At 44.7% G+C, this 18,738-nt stretch overlaps 8 protein-coding genes across 8 annotated transcripts; 6 read left to right on the top strand and 2 right to left on the bottom strand.

The window, feature by feature from the left end:
- The first annotated feature begins 82 nt into the window (after positions 1–82).
- V1513DRAFT_420039 (nucleotide-diphospho-sugar transferase) lies at positions 83–2,146 on the top strand. The gene is made up of 5 exons (XM_066895930.1): positions 83–746; positions 803–914; positions 961–1,235; positions 1,291–1,618; positions 1,685–2,146. Exons 1-5 carry the CDS (start codon positions 406–408, stop codon positions 1,937–1,939), a joined length of 1,311 nt encoding a protein of 436 aa, XP_066751265.1. The 5' UTR covers positions 83–405; the 3' UTR covers positions 1,940–2,146.
- V1513DRAFT_452123 (Septin-domain-containing protein) lies at positions 1,997–4,406 on the bottom strand. The gene is made up of 4 exons (XM_066899072.1): positions 4,316–4,406; positions 3,699–4,034; positions 3,165–3,628; positions 1,997–3,109 (listed from the first exon to the last, which is right to left on the bottom strand). The coding sequence occupies exons 2-4, from the start codon at positions 3,916–3,918 to the stop codon at positions 2,462–2,464; spliced, it is 1,332 nt and encodes a 443-aa protein (XP_066751264.1). The 5' UTR covers positions 3,919–4,034; positions 4,316–4,406; the 3' UTR covers positions 1,997–2,461.
- Positions 4,407–5,234: 828 nt separating this feature from the next.
- V1513DRAFT_235880 (uncharacterized protein) lies at positions 5,235–6,423 on the top strand. The gene is made up of 3 exons (XM_066894433.1): positions 5,235–5,554; positions 5,655–5,714; positions 5,776–6,423. The coding sequence occupies exons 1-3, from the start codon at positions 5,535–5,537 to the stop codon at positions 6,308–6,310; spliced, it is 615 nt and encodes a 204-aa protein (XP_066751263.1). The 5' UTR covers positions 5,235–5,534; the 3' UTR covers positions 6,311–6,423.
- Positions 6,424–6,943: 520 nt separating this feature from the next.
- Positions 6,944–11,560, top strand: V1513DRAFT_420030 (uncharacterized protein). Its single transcript, XM_066895929.1, has 6 exons — positions 6,944–9,728; positions 9,777–9,954; positions 10,011–10,421; positions 10,473–10,652; positions 10,702–11,189; positions 11,241–11,560. Exons 1-6 carry the CDS (start codon positions 7,111–7,113, stop codon positions 11,413–11,415), a joined length of 4,050 nt encoding a protein of 1,349 aa, XP_066751262.1. The 5' UTR covers positions 6,944–7,110; the 3' UTR covers positions 11,416–11,560.
- V1513DRAFT_452113 (tyrosine phosphatase family-domain-containing protein) lies at positions 11,475–12,669 on the bottom strand. Its single transcript, XM_066899071.1, has 2 exons — positions 12,109–12,669; positions 11,475–12,053 (listed from the first exon to the last, which is right to left on the bottom strand). Exons 1-2 carry the CDS (start codon positions 12,535–12,537, stop codon positions 11,727–11,729), a joined length of 756 nt encoding a protein of 251 aa, XP_066751261.1. The 5' UTR covers positions 12,538–12,669; the 3' UTR covers positions 11,475–11,726.
- Positions 12,670–12,771: 102 nt separating this feature from the next.
- V1513DRAFT_452109 (60S ribosomal protein eL43) lies at positions 12,772–13,634 on the top strand. Its single transcript, XM_066899070.1, has 5 exons — positions 12,772–12,867; positions 12,936–12,946; positions 13,018–13,069; positions 13,134–13,294; positions 13,359–13,634. Coding segments are annotated over exons 2-5 (279 nt in total). The 5' UTR covers positions 12,772–12,867; positions 12,936–12,944; the 3' UTR covers positions 13,423–13,634.
- A 375-nt stretch (positions 13,635–14,009) lies between these two features.
- V1513DRAFT_384637 (uncharacterized protein) lies at positions 14,010–15,885 on the top strand (the record flags this gene model as incomplete). The annotated part of the gene is made up of 3 exons (XM_066895178.1): positions 14,010–14,262; positions 14,336–14,392; positions 14,453–15,885. The coding sequence occupies 3 exons, from the start codon at positions 14,010–14,012 to the stop codon at positions 15,883–15,885; spliced, it is 1,743 nt and encodes a 580-aa protein (XP_066751259.1).
- A 796-nt stretch (positions 15,886–16,681) lies between these two features.
- On the top strand, positions 16,682–18,664 carry V1513DRAFT_452099 (mitotic checkpoint regulator, MAD2B-interacting-domain-containing protein). The gene is made up of 5 exons (XM_066899069.1): positions 16,682–17,481; positions 17,542–17,789; positions 17,864–17,983; positions 18,036–18,093; positions 18,151–18,664. Exons 1-5 carry the CDS (start codon positions 17,166–17,168, stop codon positions 18,237–18,239), a joined length of 831 nt encoding a protein of 276 aa, XP_066751258.1. The 5' UTR covers positions 16,682–17,165; the 3' UTR covers positions 18,240–18,664.
- Positions 18,665–18,738: the final 74 nt, after the last annotated feature.

Genomic DNA, 18,738 nt, shown 5'->3' with positions numbered 1-18,738 from the left:
ACATCTTGCCCTAACCCATTAAACTCTGAATGGCAATTGCCGGGCCTTTATAGGCACAGACATATTGACGAAAACTGTGCGACATTGGAGCCCGATCAGCGGGCATGCTTTTTGCTGACTGTCCGTTGTCACGACAACGGACGGTTGGCGCCAATTGTCGAGAACGGTGACGTAGACTGCATGTGCCTCCGAAGCACATCACCCCCGGGTCCTAAGTCTATTGGGTTATCATCTTGAGCGGGCCTTCGGATTTTTTTTTTTTTTTTTTTTTTAGCTTATGCAACTTCACTAGAAGCATAACTGGTAAATAACTGGTTTAAACGCAAAGCGCAGTGTGACAGCGAGAGCAATCGGGAGGCCTTTCCACTCGCAATCGGCAGCGTTCGGCTCCAGTATCCTTGGGCCATGGCATCCTCTTATAAGGATAAGACCCTGCCACGGATGAATCCTACCACGAACACTTTGTATTGGCAGTATCGCAGACATCCAAGGTGGTCACGGATATTGCAGCTCGTTCTGGTAGTAGCGTTCGTTATCTGCTTCATTTATGGATTCAGCGGGTTCGGCGCCGACACACCAAAGACAACAAAGAAGGTCTTGAAAAATGGCGCATACGATAGCAGTAAGATATATACAGCGAAGGATTTTATGAATGCATATGGCATTTCACAAGATGATCTGTCCAAACTTGTTCCAGCTCCGGAGCAGATTGGCAAAGAAAAGGCCACACTGATAATGCTCGTTAGGTACGCCGTGATGATTCGGAATGTACGAAATATCCTGACCGGATCAATTGATTTAGGAATCGCGAGATAAATGATGCTCTCAAGTCAATGAGAGCTATGGAAGACAGATTCAATCGCAAATTCCGATATCCGTGGACGTTTTTGAATGATGAGCCATTTACCCAAGATGTAAGCCTCGCACGGTATCTGTCCAACTCGTCCTAACAAGTCTCAGTTCATCAATTACACGACCGGAATGGCCTCAGGAAGAACATACTATGGCTTAATTAAGAAAGATCAATGGAGTATACCTCATCATATCGATCATAACAAAGTTAAGGCAAATATGGAGACTATGGTAGCCAAAAATGTTATCTATGCTGGTAGTATGAGCTATCGTCACATGTGTCGATACAACTCTGGCTTCTTTTATCGGCACCCGCTCTTGGCCAATTTTCAGTGGTACTGGAGGGTCGAGCCAGGCGTTGAATACTTCTGCGATATTGACTAGTGAGTACTGGTCCGCGCCATAAACTAGCATGTCGTTTTCTTTAACCTGCGATAGTGACGTTTTCGAGTACATGCGTGTACACGACAAAGTGTACGGGTTTGTCATGGCAATGTACGAATACCTTGTCACCATCGAGACTCTTTGGAACTCCACCAAGGAATTTATAAGGAAGCATCCTCAATATCTCGCCAGTGACAATTCATTAGATTTCTTTGTTGACAACCATCCTCCTACCAGATCTGGTGAAAAAGAAATTACTGGAGATTACAATCTATGCCACTTTTGGAGTAATTTTGAAATTGCCAGTTTGGATTTTTGGCGGTCACAGGCTTATCAAGATTACTTCAGTCATCTGGATTCCGTAGGAGGATTTTTCTATGAGGTACGACATTTGTGGTCCGTGACAATGGCCGTGGTTAAAAAATTGGTACGCTAACCAACTACGCAGCGATGGGGAGATGCGCCGATTCATTCTCTTGCCGTTGGGCTGTTCCTTCCAAAGACCAAGATACATCATTTTGGCGACATAGGGTATAGACATCCGCCATATTCACGTTGTCCACAGGATGTGGAGTCTCACCGATCAGGCAGATGCTTTTGTTCACGAAGAGACCACTTTGACGATGATGGGTATTCATGCTTGCCTCGATGGTGGAATGTTGCCGGTCAAAGTGTGGGAGCGGGGATCAAGCAGCTTGATTAGGTAACGGTCCGGTCGATTTTGGAATTCTCTGTTAATATATACCTGATACACTCACTTGTACAGTATATGGGACCATCTGGGAATGAATAATCATAAATTTTGGTGGGTATGACTTCATTTTGACGATGACGACGACTAGAGCGACTGGAAGTTGTATGACTAAACGAGTGACCATCAAATAATACAGGAGTACAAAGATGTAAGACATACTGAACATATCAGAAAGCTGGCAACCGTTTTACAAGGCCGCAATACAAGGTGCACATATAACTCGTCCCTGTCCTACGCCATTGCTGATTATTTGCAAGAGAATTATTTTCATCAAGCTCATCTCTCCATCATCCATCATCATGTCATCATGCAATAATTTGCGCCAGATTAACAATACCAAAGCAAATCACAGTCTACACTAACAACGCGACCACAAAAAAAATGTAAAAATATTTATTATCACACTTTCTATCCTCTTTCCGACCCACGCTGTTTTTCGGGGACATATCAACTGTATTCACGGAAAGGATCCTAAGATCGCAAGGAAAATCCTTTCTTCCTACTCTTCTCTTCTGTAGACATATAAATTCTGCCAGATTCAATCTGAGCCTTCTTGGCTTCCAGATCACGTCGTTGCTTGTCCAGAGATTCCTTCATCTCTCGATGACGGGCAAAGAGCTCATCCTCTGACTGTTTTAGTCTCTGTTCCTTTTCAGCGACCTTCTGTTGAAAGACCATCCTCATCTCGGCCTCCATCTTGAGGAGTTTAGCTTGGTGTAGTGCACGCTCTTCCTCCTGCTTTACAACTGGATTAACTTCCTTAAAAACGGACTGGTCCTGTGAAACACCCATCGCCATGAGCTTGGCAGATCGATAATTCTCGTACAAAACCTCATTAGTGTACTCCTTAAGTTCCTCCATATAGTTTTTAACGAGCATAGCGCGAAGCTTGAGGAAGTCACAGTGGTCCTCATTGTCAACTTCAACCACGCCCCATGGGTACTTTCTGCCCCTAACAACGCGTCCGTCAGAAGTAGTGACTTCAGACGTAGCGCCCACAATGGCAAATGGAATCTTTGACACAATAGCAGTTTTCTCCTCCATTGTATCGTCGCTGTCGACCTCATATCGAGGAGTTTCGAAAAGGTTGATCTTGTGGTAATCGAGGTCAGCCCGTATCTAAGTTTAGGATGTTGGTTAGCATGCTTCTGCCAAAGACTTCCACTTATCTTACCCTAGCCTTAAAAGCAACAATCTCTTCATCCGTGAGGATGTCTGACTTAGCGATTACTGGAATCAAATTGACTTTATTGTGTAGCTTCGTCATAACTTCGATATCCAGGGGCTTCAATGAATGCCCGGTAGGCGCAATGAAGTAGATAACAGCATGAATACGATTATCAACAATATTGGCGCGATTGGCTTTATTCTCAGCCTCAAGGAACGCATCAAAGCGCTGTTCGATGTTCTCTACTATGGGACGCCACGCGTCCTCGTTGTTGACGAAGTCGCCAAAGCCAGGCGTGTCCACAACAGTCAACCGCAACTTCACGCCGCGTTCTTCCAGATCCGCAGAAATAGATTGAATGGCAACTGTCTTGGGAATCTCAGCCGACGGCCGCTTTTCTGACCGTGGTGGATACAGTGGCATATTGAAAAGAGTGCTGACTAGCGTTGACTTGCCGAGACCACTTTCACCTGCCACAAGAGAAACGCGATTGTTAACTTTCACTGCCCACCATGCGAACATAATACCAGGATGACATACCCACAACCATAACGTTGAAGTTGAATCCATTTTGGATACTTTTGCGGTGCCACTGGATAGGCAAGTTCGAGAAGCCGACAAAGCCTGTGAGCTTCCGCCGTACGACGTTCGTCCCACTCCCATTCTGGAGAACATCCACAGTGTCGATGAGAATAGACGCGTCTCTTGATTCAGGCATTTGATTACTGGGCGAGTCGGAAGATTCAGATGGGGTTGCCATGCTGATGGAGCTAATTGGGACGATCGAAGGTTGAGTAGCGGGCGAGGTGGAGGGCGCAGATGAGAGGGACGACAGGTTTGAGTTGGATGGCTGTTGCGCCTGATCCGAAGACGGAGCTGAAGTGGGCATATGAAGTCAGATTACAAGCAGGCACAGATGAAAATAGATCTGAGAAAGATGACGAATTGATAATTGCAGATAATTGTGGCAGAGACAAGAAGTCTCTCATTGGCGTCGCGAAGAGGACGGACAAGGGGGGGACGCCCAAAAAGGGGTAGCTGCGACTTCGCCGAGCGACAAAAACAAACTTGTGACAGCCCAATTTTGATTTCGCGGCCCTTCGCGACAAGAAATTCACCGTCGTCTTCTTCCATGCTTAGAGAAGAATAACACTTACCTGATTATTTTTTAGAACGAGTGTGACCGTATTTCGTCGTCCTTGAATTGGTTGTAGCCAGAAACAATCCTCAGGAACTAAACGCGTTTTTGCATATGGCCGCCTATTCTTAACTTTCAGTGTGGGATCCTTAGACAAGTAACCCTAACCACTTTCACGTGCATTCAGTCGCGCGGACGCGTCATATTCCATTTTGTTCGCCGCATCTAACATTGCTTCGCGTTATGTTATATGGACTAATAATAAAACTGAAGTCGAACCGATTTGTCATAATGGTTTGTTCAGAGTTCCTAACGATGTAATTGCTACAGGATATTACGCACTATTCTGCGCTATTTAAATTCTAGTTAGTTTAAGTGTTTCGATATGGGCGGAAGGTATGGAGCAGAAACGCGCTCTTATGTTCAAGAACACTGTGAGACACTGAATAGAAGAGTGCCATATAAACACAGATCCGTGAACTGAGACCATTAGAGCAGGATGAAAGCAAAAAAGGTCGTCGGCGAGATCGAAGTGGTGTAAATTTTTGCCGTTCCTGCACAAGCACAAAAAACCAGGCAAACTCACTCCAAGTTCTAATCGGATTGGCATATGAGACGTTGAAGCGTCATGGAACATCAGGAATTTGTTCGCTTTGTACTCAAGATTGTTGACGTATATGGCCAGATCAGTGACAGCCGCGCATTATGGACAGTCTGCTGGAAAAATTGATTTGCAACTTTTAAAAGCGGTCGCAGGTAAAAGTGGAAGCTATGAACCAAAATAAGAGCTTCGGATGGCTAGGGCAAAATAATTAGCAAAGATAATAGAAGACGGCAGGTTATGGCGGATATATTGTTGGCAATGATGCAGTTATCTGTGTGCCTTCACTCTTAGATTTATGATGAGCTGGGAAACATTCTGTTGGTACGCAAATGGTGGCACGAGCCTCCACAGCCGCAGCTACAGCCACAGCCATATACACAGCCACAGCGGCGCGCTCGTGTCATTCAACTTCCCGACGATTATTTTGGCCATGTCAGGAGAGGAGAGTCACGCTCTCTATCCACCCACGGCTGCAAATCAGACCCGGAATCCTTTTAAGGGCCGCCCAACTCTTGAGCTGTCATTTTGTTTTCTCGGCTTACAGCAACTTCTTATTGAATACCTGTTTGGCAGAACCATAAGTAGTTTCTAGGCTGATACATCTATCTGTTTTTGCGAATCGTCGGCCCTTTCTATGTCCTTCCTTCCCTATTGGTGAGTCATCCGACCAACTTTCAATGCACATTTTGATAATGGATTCGGCTACGGCCACCGATAAGAAAGAAAAAAGAGTTTGCTAACTTCTTTGATCCAGTACTGTCTGCGACAAGCAGTTGTCAGCACCAAACAATAACATTTTGTACTGCTCGGAAAAGTAAGTGGCTCTTGGTCATCGTTAAGACAGTGTATACTTTGCTAACGAACTTCTGCATCAGGTGTCGCCGGAAAGATGCTCGCGCTGCGCGCAATGTGAGCTCAGGAGGATTCAGCACTACTCCTTCCTGGTCGTCAACAACTCTCGCATCCACAGGATCATATCCGTCTAGTCCAAGCTTGCAGGCTTCTTCTGGCGTGTCTCAGTACTCTGACGACATTTCCGTACATTCTTTGTCGACGACTGCACTACCGTCGACACCTCCATTACGAAATAACGGATCTAATATTGACCTACCGGCTTCGTATTCATCAGCATCTGCGATGATGATTGCCAAGGGATCTCGTCAACGACATCCGAACAGCGTATATTCGTCGTCCCCACGCTCGATTGACCTTGTGTCACCACTCGTGCGATCACCGCCAGCTTCAGATCTGGGGAGAACCCAATATTCTCCTAGCAGCTTAATGGAACATTCGTATGTCATGCCTTTGGTGGTCGAAAAGAAAACCGATTTGAACCGGCAACCTGATGCCCAACCAAAGGAAGGCAGTCTGAAAAGATTATTTTATTTCAACGAGATCCAGAAATCGTGATTTTCGCTGGTTGGACGATTGCGCAACATTATAGATCCTAGATAATGGGAACATTGATTAGTTAATTGGGTTGGGTTTATTATCGGACTATAGAGGTTTGTTTGGAATTTGATGTGTTTTGCGGACATCCAAGGTCTGGAGTAAGGCGCTTTAGTAACTTTTGGTTCGGTATTTTTGCATTGGTATATCTTGGGCGTCTAACCATATATATTATAATGATATGTCATGTCATCGTTGAACTGTTGTTCGGTACATAAATCAGTAATATACCGCTTATACATATTGAACTCAATGCATTTGTCCAGAATCCCCAGCTACACTAATCTCGAACAGCAGACTACTAGGTCGCTGTCGCTGAGACACAGCCGCTGGAAAAAAAAAAGGCACCGCTCGTGATGCGAACTCGGCCTAATTGTCTTTGCGTAGAGTTGAAAAAAATCGGACTGATAATTTACATATGAACGGGAGTAAAACTAGCCACTAACTATGCGTTTGCCAGAAATACAAATGGAACTCTGAACATTGATTTGCTGGCGAAGTAACTAGTCTTCTTTTGTTTAGCGTGTGGCTGGAATGGTGGCCGTTACGTTTGCTATATTCTGGTAATAATGTTAAGGTTCCTCCGGGGATACGCGTCAATCTTCAACTTTTGCACAGCCAACCCAACCCCACCGTCGACAATTTGCTGCTGTACAGTTTTAGATCTGGCCCTATCTTCATTATATTCCTTAAATTCTATTGGGAGCAGATACAGCATTGCAGCATTTTGGCTGCCCCTTTAAACTGTATTGCCGCAGATCATGGACGATTTCAACAGTTACGGCACCTCCAAATATGGCTCTGGCCCTCCCTTGGGTCGTAGGAATCCATTCCTGGATCAGTTAGATGCGATCGACGCCAACGATGATCCGTTTATCTCCTCTCCCTATGCAGCAACAGAAGATAATGCCAGTATAAGTGCATACTCGAGTTCGGCTCCGGATTCAGATCCTTACGCCATTTCCTCGCCTAACGCCACGAATATTGCTTCAGTGCAGCCGAACACCAATTCGGATAGCACAGGATTGTCCACTTACAAGGCTTATAGTACTTCGACTACCGGTCTTGATAATTATCAGCCATACTACGATCCATCAAGCGATGGGCCGTTTACGGACGACACAACTTACGATATGGCTGATCTATCAGGCACCGGTCGTCGCCGGTCAAAGCTGCCCCCACAATCCGGAGTTGGCAGATTCTACGGCAGGATGAAGCAGAGACTGGGGGTCGGTCCTAAATACTCGGAAATGGATCTTCCATTGACAGACGCACGGGCGCAAGCGCCATTGGGTACAATCGATGGCCTTGGTGTTGGTGCCACCTATCAAGATGACTCCTACCTCGATACAGAGCCGTCTACGGAATTTGATATTCGCCAGATCTTCAACAAGATATTGCGACGAAAGCCTGTTGATCCATCTACACTGGGTCCTCGTATCATACATCTGAACGACTCGGCGAGTAACGGTCGTAATGGCTATCTCGACAACCACATCAGTACCACGAAGTACAACATCGCGACTTTCTTGCCAAAGTTCCTTTTCGAGCAATTCTCCAAATATTCCAACTTGTTCTTCCTTTTCACATGCATTATTCAGCAAGTTCCGAATGTCTCGCCAACGAACAGATGGACAACTATTATCACTCTTGGTATCGTATTGCTGGTATCGGCCGTAAAAGAACTGATTGAGGATTTCAAACGACGCAATGCTGACAAAGATTTGAACAACGCGCCCATTTTGGTGCTGAATAATGGAATTTTTGAGACGAGGAAATGGGTTAACGTGTCTGTTGGCGACATTGTCCGTGTGGAATCTGAAGAGTCTATTCCGGCGGACATGGTCCTGTTGGCTTCGTCAGAACCAGAAGGCCTTTGCTATATTGAGACCGCTAATCTTGATGGCGAGACAAATTTGAAGATCAAGCAGGCTTTGGACGAGACTGCGACCCTTGTTAGTCCCACGGAGCTGAGTCGATTAAAAGGCAGGATCAAATCCGAACAGCCTAACAGCAGCCTGTACACTTATGAGGCGACTATCATGATGGAGACATTTGGCAACGAAAAGGAGGTTCCGTTGAATCCTGACCAGCTTCTTTTGCGTGGCGCCACTCTTAGAAACACTCCTTGGGTTCATGGCGTCGTCGTTTTCACCGGCCACGAGACAAAGCTAATGAGAAATGCAACAGCTGCTCCAATCAAGCGAACTGCAGTCGAACATATGGTTAATCTGCAGATTATCTTTTTGTTTGCGATTCTTATAATCCTTTCCGTTATTTCGGCCGCAGGCAATGTTATCAAAACAGCGGTGGCAGGTCCGACGTTGTCATATTTGTATCTGGCGGGCACAAACAAGTTTGGCCTCTTCTTCTCCGACCTTCTTACAAATTGGGTTCTTTTTTCAAATTTAGTCCCCATTAGTTTGTTCGTTACTGTCGAGATCGTCAAGTATTACCAGGCTTTTTTGATTTCATCAGATCTTGACATGTACTACAAGCACACAGACACACCAACTATTTGCCGCACTTCTAGCTTAGTCGAGGAGCTTGGTCAGATTGAGTACATCTTTTCCGATAAAACTGGGACATTGACCCGCAACGTTATGGAGTTTAAACAGTGTTCCATTGCCGGTATCTGCTACGGTGACGAGATTCCGGAAGATAAACGTGCAACTGAAATCGATGGCCAGATGGTCGGCATTTTCGATTTTAAAACGTTGAATGATAACCTGGATTCGCACCCTACGAAGGAAGTCATCCATGAGTTCCTCACGTTGATTGCCACCTGTCACACTGTCATACCAGAACGAAAGCCTGACGATGATCAGATCAAGTATCAGGCGGCGTCGCCAGATGAAGGAGCATTAGTTGAAGGAGCGGCTAAGCTTGGATATCGTTTCACGACCAGACGACCGAAATCTGTCACTATTAACGAACTGGGCACGAACGCCGAGTACGAGCTTCTTAATATTTGCGAATTCAATTCAACCAGAAAGAGAATGTCTGCAATTTTCAGGTGTCCTGATGGCCGAATTCGCTTGTACTGCAAGGGTGCAGATACTGTCATTCTAGAGCGGCTCTCTCCTGGCAATCCATATGTGGAGGCTACGATGCAGCACCTTGAGGAATACGCCGCTGATGGTCTCCGTACTCTTTGCCTTGCAATGCGTGCCATTTCCGATGCAGAATATGCAGAATGGAGCGCAATATTCGATCGGGCGGCTACTACATTAACGAATAGATCAGAAGAACTTGACAAAGCTGCTGACCTGATAGAGAAGGACATGTTCCTTCTCGGTGCGACTGCTATTGAAGACAAACTGCAAGATGGTGTACCGGATACGATTCATACTCTCCAGACAGCGGGGATAAAAATATGGTTAGTCCTTTATCGTTCGCATTCGACGACCTTAGCTAACATATATAGGGTCTTGACTGGTGACCGCCAGGAAACTGCCATTAATATTGGAATGTCTTGTAAGTTACTTAGTGAGGATATGAGTTTGTTGGTTGTCAACGAGGAATCAAAAGAAGATGCGCAAAGTAATATCAAAAGCAAGTTATCTGCTATTAAGGGTCAAAGTGCTGAGACGCAATTACTTGATGTAAGTGTACCAAACGGTGTCAATCACGGAGGAAATATAGCTGACACTTTTTCCAGACTCTCGCTCTGGTTATTGATGGAAAATCTCTTGGGTTTGCACTGGAGAAGGATTTGGAGAAAGACTTTTTGGATCTCGCTATTATGTGCAAGGCAGTCATTTGTTGCCGGGTTTCTCCACTTCAGAAAGCATTAGTGGTTAAGCTTGTGAAGAGGCATCTGAATGCTATCTTATTGGCAATCGGTGATGGTGCAAATGACGTTAGTATGATACAGGCTGCTCATGTTGGTGTCGGTATAAGCGGCATGGAGGGCATGCAAGCTGCTCGAAGTGCGGATGTCTCTATTGGCCAGTTTAAGTACTTGCGAAAGCTGTTGCTAGTTCATGGAGCGTGGAGCTATCAGCGACTAAGTAAAGTGATCCTCTATTCGTTCTACAAAAATATCACCCTCTATATGACACAATTCTGGGTTTGTTGCAATTACGTATTGTGCTTACGGCTGTCACTAATCGTCTTCTAGTATGTCTTTCAAAATGCATTCTCTGGACAGGTGATCTATGAATCATGGAGTATCACGTTCTATAACGTTTTCTTTACTGTCGCACCCCCGTTCGTTCTCGGCGTGTTTGATCAATTTATCAACGCTCGCCTGCTGGATAGATATCCGCAGTTATATCAGCTGGGACAAAAAGGCACTTTTGTAAGTAAGCCTATGTTTTCTTATTGAGATGAATATTTACGCAGCATAGTTCAATGTTCGAAGCTTCTGGGCATGGATTTTAAATGGATTTTATCATTCTATTATCCTTTACGTGGGTGCTGAATTTACCTATCGAAACAGTTTAAAGGAGACAGATGGTCTCATTGCCGGGCATTGGGTGTGGGGTACCGCTCTGTACACTGCTTGCATTCTTACGGTTCTTGGGAAAGCGGCCCTGATTACGAATCTGTGGACAAAGTACGCGGTTATATCCATTCCCGGATCTTTCTTATTTTGGCTCATTTTCTTCCCCGTTTATGGTACCGTCGCACCAATGGTAGGCGTCTCTGAGGAATACTATGGCATAATGCCGCATTTGTATTCGGAGCTGCCCTTTTGGGCTATGTGCGTTATTCTTCCCATGCTTTGTTTGATTCGCGATTTTACATGGAAATATGCAAAGCGCATGTACTTTCCGAAATCATACCATCATGTTCAGGAAATTCAGAAGTACAATATTGCGGACTATCGGCCACGGTAAGTTTGATGTATTCTGTTGCCGCTAAAAACTATACTAATTCGTTCTAGGATGGAGCAATTCCAGAAAGCCATTCGCAAAGTGCGGCAAGTGCAGCGGATGCGGAAACAGCGTGGGTTTGCGTTTTCTCAAGCTGACGAGGGTCAGTCACGTATTATCCGGGCTTATGATACAAGCCAGGGACGTGGACGGTTTGGAGAGATGAAAACATTGCATCGGAAGTAGTTAGCGCTACTCGACAATTTGGATATGAATAGAAAAAGGATTTTTGGATCATTTTATGACCTGTCTCAAATTTCTCCATTGTATTGTATATGTAGTTTTATTCTAATTGGTACTGTACATTTTTATTGCTAAAGTCTAAGACGAATAAGTCATTGGATGCATATCCATTCCCGCGCCTAGCCTAGCCCCCCACAAATAACACCTAATACCCAAATGCCCAATTGCCATAACGCCACCACTTAACCGCCTCTCCCACACCAGTTCAAAATAGAGTCGATTGAATTTCGGCATAGTACATACATCCTTCACATTCACTCGTCCTCAGCTATTTCGTCTCTCGCTGTGGAATTGTCGGCGTTTTTGATCTTCACGGTAGGATGATTCTCGACAATACCTTTCCTCGACAAACCCATCCATATCCATGGGACGGTTTCCTGCGGGAGTTGAATTTCGGCTTTATACTCTTCGACAAATTTGTGATCTGCTGCCGACACCTCCGAATAATACATGAACTCCGAGAATATGGATGACGTACGCCAAAAAGACAGTTTTCGCAGACAGGCAATAACCAAGCTCGTTGCTTGACTACCATTTAAGCAATGAACGTATAACGGAGCATGCTGCTGGCTAATTATGATCTAAACGCAATTTAATCAGAATAAAGCCGTCATGGCATAACGCGATCAACTTTACCTCAATTGCCTGTGTAACTTCCTTGTAAGTTATCGGAAGCCCCTTCTTTCCCGACTTTGATGTTTTTATGTGTGTCATTTTGATACCTTCGTCAATACAGAATTTCTGTATGTCATCCTCTAATGGTTCGGGTGTAAGCGAGAGAATCGTATTGAGCTTCAGTCGTCGCAGAAACGGAAGATTAATCTTTCGTGGATACAGTCCTCTATAAAGCTTCGGCTGAACAGTCCCGTATCGCAGTGGGGTAACTAATAGCGGGGGATCATTCGCTTCACCGGCTGTCGCATGCTCATTAACGCATGAGTTATTTGGCTCGTTGTGACCCCGAATCGTGGGCGTACTTCCACACGAACGGATTTCATAGTCATCATTGAGTGCGGTCCTTGCCTGAGAACTTTCAAGTAAAGTTTCAGGTGTGAAACTAGTCATAGTATTTGCTGTCAATTTCCGGAATATCTAGGTCATTCACAACCAACAGTCTCTTATTGAGATTTGATGCCCTTCGCGGGTGCACGTGACAACTTGCGCTTTCCGAAGGTATTGTGATCGCATTGTGCGCCGCACCAATTGTATAGGGCTTAACCCTGCATGGATGGCTCCTTTGCTCTCATGGACCAAACGACAGTCACGTTCACGTTCACGTTCACGTTGACGCTGCCCTGCAATTCTATGCTTGGTTTATCCCAAAGAGCATGACTCGTTGTTGATTGAGCCTTTGATTGTTTATTCTCTTATCCAAATTCATCACCAGGAAAAAGGGTAAGCTACAATTAGTCACTACGTGTGGTCGGTAATATCATGCAGTTTTCTAACATAGACTTAAATAGATATACAAAATGTTCGTGGAATTTGGAATTGAATATTATTTCTTGATGTCGTTAAGTGGTCGAAGATGCTGATTGATTCCAGGACGAAACGCACGAAAAAGGTCGGAATCACAGGAAAGTACGGTGTCAGATACGTAAGTTACCGTTGGGAAATATTCTTCAATATATGGTAGATGTGATAATAACCGACATAATCAGGGTTCGTCTCTCCGAAGACAATCGAAGAAGCTTGAGATCCAGCAACACGCTCGCTACCTTTGCTCTTTCTGCGGCAAGAACTCGGTCAAGAGAACTGCAACCGGCATCTGGAAGTGCCGATCATGCGCTAAGACCGTCGCTGGTGGTGCCTACACTCTCTCGTATGTTACGGTTTCAGTTATGTAATATTGGTGGATAGCAACATGGCTAATATTATTCTAAAAGTACTACTAACGCCGCGACCGTCCGATCTACTATACGCCGTCTGAGAGAGTTGGCTGAAGCATAAATAGAATATGTTTTCATAACTTGGACTCGGTTGTTTTGTGTTATATAGTAAAAATGGTGGGGCTGCGAAAGGGTAATACAATGTATCATCACAAATTCATGAATTACAGCAGATGCAACCTTGTGCAATAATTAGCTGGCGCAGTAAGGAGGCGTTATATCACTAGATTGCTATCGTCTCCTAGAATCTTAAATACTTTCGTGGATGCTGGCATACCGAATACTGCGGTTTACATCTGAGACTGCTGAGACGAAGGGTTAACGTAGAGTTCCGAAAATAATTATGGAGATCGAGTTGCGGTCCAACGTTGCCAGAACGATGAGATAAGACGCTTAGTGCATAAATTCCCAGGAACAACGGCGCGACCCTATAAAAGATGATGACCACGCACCAGCTCCGGCCCTCCCTACCAACATGCACTATTCGCAACACTTCAATAAATATTTCTATCAAGAATACCTTGGTATTATACCAAGTATACCTAGGATACTTTATTCTGTCTGGTGGTAATGCCAGAGAGTGCGCTGGTGGCGTATTCCCGATTCAGAGTCTGATTGTCACCGTTCGAAGTAGTATTAGTTATATTGATGGAGGAGTACCCATGCATCATATGTCTCCAAGGTCTCCCCACGATTGGCCCTTTGGAGGCTCCGGACCATTCGGAGAGTCAGAAGGGTGACGCTAATAATGTCCTGCAAAGAAATTTAGTTGCAGCGGAGGTCTCAGAGGACGCAGGTGCTTCAGACGTATATGATGGTACCAACAAGATCGCGCGTTTGGTACCTTGTGGGCACAAGCTGCACAATAGTTGTATTCAAATGTGGATAGAACAAGCAACAAGTAGGTTAAGTTCTATTTAACTTGTAACAGGGGCTTGAATTGTTATACAGTTAATAACATGATTGTGTTACAGGTTGTCCTACTTGTCGAACCAACTTCAATACTGTGGATATCCTGCATACTGTGAAAGGTATTGTATTCTGAGCATATCAGCCATGAGAGAGACTACTAACATGGGCATCGTGCTTAGGGGATCCCGTATCATCATACAATGTGGAGACAAAGGTCCAGGTAGCAGAGTTGGACGAAAATCTACTTGATCTGGACCAATTCGATGAGGAGGAGGATGTCTGCACTTGCCTCGTATGTGATCTCGGAAACAGAGAGGATGAGCTCCTATTATGTGATTCTTGCGACGCGCCTTATCATGCCAGTTGCTTGGGTATGGATGGTGTGCCCGTCGAGGCGTGGTATTGTCCGTCGTGTGTGGACAACCACATGGTTACGGAATCGATCATGCGCGTTGCGAATGCCCGTGCTAGAGGTACTAGGACGAGGCCGCCACGTCGTACGACTCGGTCGAGGCGGAGGCAAACTCGCCTGTGGGATCGTGCGTGGCAAGCTGTTTGGGATAGGTTGAACGATGACTTGGATAATGTTAGCGAGGACGACGGCAACAGTCAGTATGAGAGCACAAGGAGGGACGATTCTGCTAGACAGAGGGATGCTGACGAAAGGCGTGTATGGCGCATGCGTTTAAGAGTGGCAGAGGCCACAGGCGGGTCATCCTTTTTTAGAAGCACGGCATCTTTGTTCCTGAATCCACAACGGCAACCTGGGGAGACTCCGGAAATGGTGGATTCGTGGAATATGCTAGAGCAAGCTCTTGAGATAGAGGAAGGTGCAAGTTCTACTTCAGAAAGCGGAAGTTCTCGCCCAAAGCCGTCACACTGCTTTGCTGATTGGCATTCCAAGAGGCCAAACTCGGTGTCTGCCGAGTCTGAGTTAAGCCCTGAATCGTCACGAAAGCTAAAAAGACCGAAGTCACACAGGCGTCAATCTATTAGCAATAGCCCGGCTGAGAATGGCACAAAGTCAGCATCCGAGGGGCCGTCCTTAATGAAATCTCTTCTTCAAGATATTAGACGACCGTCTTCACCTTCAACAGATCTACATTCACATGGAATTGGTATCCCCCTACCAACACCGACGCCTATGTCACCACCACTTGTGGCTAGTCCAGCACCGTCCCATGCCTTTTTTCGATCGCCTTCTGGATCGCCTGTACTGATGCCATCGCCAAGGTCTTTACCGTCCCCGACTGGTGATCCTATGTCTCCAATTCTGTCATCGATGTCTCCTGTTCGTCCTCAGACATTGTCGCCAACTTCGACTGCTTCAAGTTCACCGCAGAAATTGCTGTTGAGTTTAGAAGAGAAAACTCAGATTCAAGAAATAGTTCGGGACGTGCTTCGTCCGCTCTATAGGTCCGGTGAGATATCTAAGGACCAATATACTGACATCAATAAAAAAGTCAGCCATGTTCTGTATGATCTGGCAATCCGAGAGATTCATTCCAATGAGACATGCTCAGTTGTGGAGACTATGAAAGATCGTTGGGTGGATATTGCGACGACAAATGTTCGACTAGAACTTGAACGGGCACGGAGTTCGGAGTACTGATTATTAAGTTGGCATTCGCATCAATGGTTTATGTTTCCATTGTCGGAGTTTTAGTACTGGTTGTAATTTTGCTTTGGTTTAGAATTTATGCGCAATTACTCGCGCGTTTGGTGCTGTAACATTGGCCAAGTTGGAGTTCACTTTTTACTCTATGATAATGTTGCGGCGACGTGTGTATATTGTATATATGCTGTATTTACATCTTAAAATGCAGCTATTGTGGGGACCCCGGTTGTTCGTTCCGACGTCCGTAATCCGCCGTTAATGATGGCAGCGGTATATATGACCGGCATAGCTTTTTCTTCCTTAAATTTTAAGTCATCGATTCAGCTACTTAATATGAGTTAGCAACATGCTTGACTGTGTAAATTTGCTAGCTTTGACGTGTGATTAGATTATGGATAAGTTATTTTATTGATTTCATTTCTCGTTCTTCGCTGTGATTGTTATTAATCAATGTTTCCAGGTCAAGCACTGCGGATAGCTGGCTAATCCTTCACGTTTCCGTTGGCCGCCTTAATTAATTGTCCAATTAAGCAATGTTAAAGATTTTTTAAAGGCTTACTGCTTGGGCAGGTGCGATATGCAAGCTGCAATTTTGGTGCGGTCGAGAATATATACACGGTATTGGAATTTTTGTATGCATCAGATCATTACATGCATGGTTTACTACTTATTATACAAGATACTAAATTATTGTAAGCAAAGCAAAGATATATTTATATAAAATACAATCGAACTTTTGCTGCTCATGCTAGATAGGAGACCCCAGTGCAATTCGGAACAGTTGCGGCCATACCAAGAAGAAAACACAGTTCCCCGTCCGATCAACATCAGTTAAGCTTCTTTGGGCCTGCTTAGTACTGCGGTGGGAGACCACGTTGGAATCGTAGGTGCTGCAATTATTTTTTGGGATTGACTGTATATAAATTTCATGTCGTATCAGTTATGGAATTGTAATATCACTCTAAGTGTCAATGAATTGGATAGTTTCATATATTTTTAGTTGCGGGAGATACCGTATTCGCATGACCCAACCGCTGGATTCCATACGAGCACTTAGATAATCTAATTTACTAGTTTTTATGAGTCATTATGATGAAATGTAGGCGAAGTTTGTACTCGCTGTCGATTCCGAAGTAAGATGCCCAAACCTGAAGCTTTCAACGCCGCATGACTGGACCAGATCTCTAAATGCCAGATTCTACTCGTATCATACTTTGCCCCTGTGCCATTGGATATCACGAATATATAGTGGCAGATTGATAACTTCTTTGTCAATGTCCTCGCCAGTTAAGCCTGATAAGCCAATATCCAGTAACGGCACCGTCAAACGTACTGCGATCCAGCCTTTTTTCGCCGTTAAGCAGAGAGCGAAGACCGCAAGTAAGTCAGGCCGGATATCCGATAGCGATAGCAGAAACCAAAATGAGCCAAGTACATCTCATTCAAAGGATAAATCACTTTTAATTGATGCGAATACCGATTTAAAACGCTGGGAGAAGCGAAGCAACACAGACGACGCCACTGAAAATGACCCAGCAGATACGATCCCAATGAAGAAGCGCAAATCACGGTTAGCAGGAATGTCGTTAGGTGAGGATTCACACCGTCATAAATGCGATAATTATGCGCTGTTGTACTAACACAGAAAAGACCTTGGTTTAGTGGATGAAAGCGACTCGAAGCCAGACAAGTCATCAGTTGCGAACTTCAGCGGTCCTTATAAACCTCTCATGCTTCCGGATCTCTCGGAACTCGACGCAGAAACTGTCATAGAAGCTGAGCAGGCATTTAATGGTCAGGTCGCGGATACTAGCAGTTGGCCAGTGGAAATTGCATCCAATGACCCCGCACAAAATTTAAAGACTATAGCAAAAGAAATCGGCTTGAGTGATTCCAATGTAAGCTTTAGCTTCTCTTGACATCTTGTTGACATGACATATATGCGTATAGTTTTGCTTACATGTTCCTGTAGTTACAGATACTGGAGGGACGACACAGGAAATCAGATCAGCCTATTCGAATCGTGGATTATAGTGTTGATGAACAATACAGCTACAACCAGTCGTTGATAGCGTCCGGAGCTGCACAAACAGTTAGTAGACATTCGAAATTCGTCAGCGTAACCATTAACAAATGTATCTTAGGTGCAACCGTTGCGATCAATTGGATCTGGAAAGCATCAGCTGCGTGGACTGATAAGCTGTACGTCTGATTCTTTTGGCATCTTGCAAGCGTTCCCTAACATTATTTTCCTTATAGCTGCGACACAGCAACGAGAAGGCCTTGAAGAAGCTTTTGCAAGTGGCAGGCGAAATAAACGAGAATCGGGAGCTAAATATGGATTTTAAAGGCCCAAGGCCATGCATCACAATTTATTGGAATAGCGGACAAATCTTATTCATGTGATGTCGGTTTGTCTGAATATTATGTATATTACCACTGGGTTTGGAGTATGGATTGTATAAACAATATGTGTTGATGGCCGTATCATTTGCAAGCTACAATTTGGATCCCCTAAGTTGATAACCGGAACTGTTGGCATTAGCTAAATATCCTCGCTGTAGTCTATAAAGAGGTTCTTAAGGTCATAATTTGATCTAAGCCGTTGGTTTTAAATCAACCCGATGGTTTGGAAGTTATAGCGCAGAGGCCATTTTACAGGCTATCTTTCATGGTCTAAACCGTAATGGGATATGGGATATTGATAGGATATGTATCTACGAATGAAGTTGGAAATTCTTATACCCAATAGTACTGCCAGCATTTCTTCGACCCTGAAACCCTGAATTGGTTGATATAATAATAAAGTTTGAAACGCGCCACGAGGAAACCAGGCACCAACGTCCA

The sequence above is a fragment of the Lipomyces chichibuensis genome (genome assembly GCF_038497645.1).
Source record: "Lipomyces chichibuensis strain CBS 12929 unplaced genomic scaffold V1513scaffold_45, whole genome shotgun sequence".
NCBI classification, from domain to species: domain Eukaryota; kingdom Fungi; phylum Ascomycota; class Lipomycetes; order Lipomycetales; family Lipomycetaceae; genus Lipomyces; species Lipomyces chichibuensis.
The sequence above is the reverse complement of the archived record's forward strand: the minus strand, read 5'-3'. Positions and strand labels throughout refer to the sequence as shown.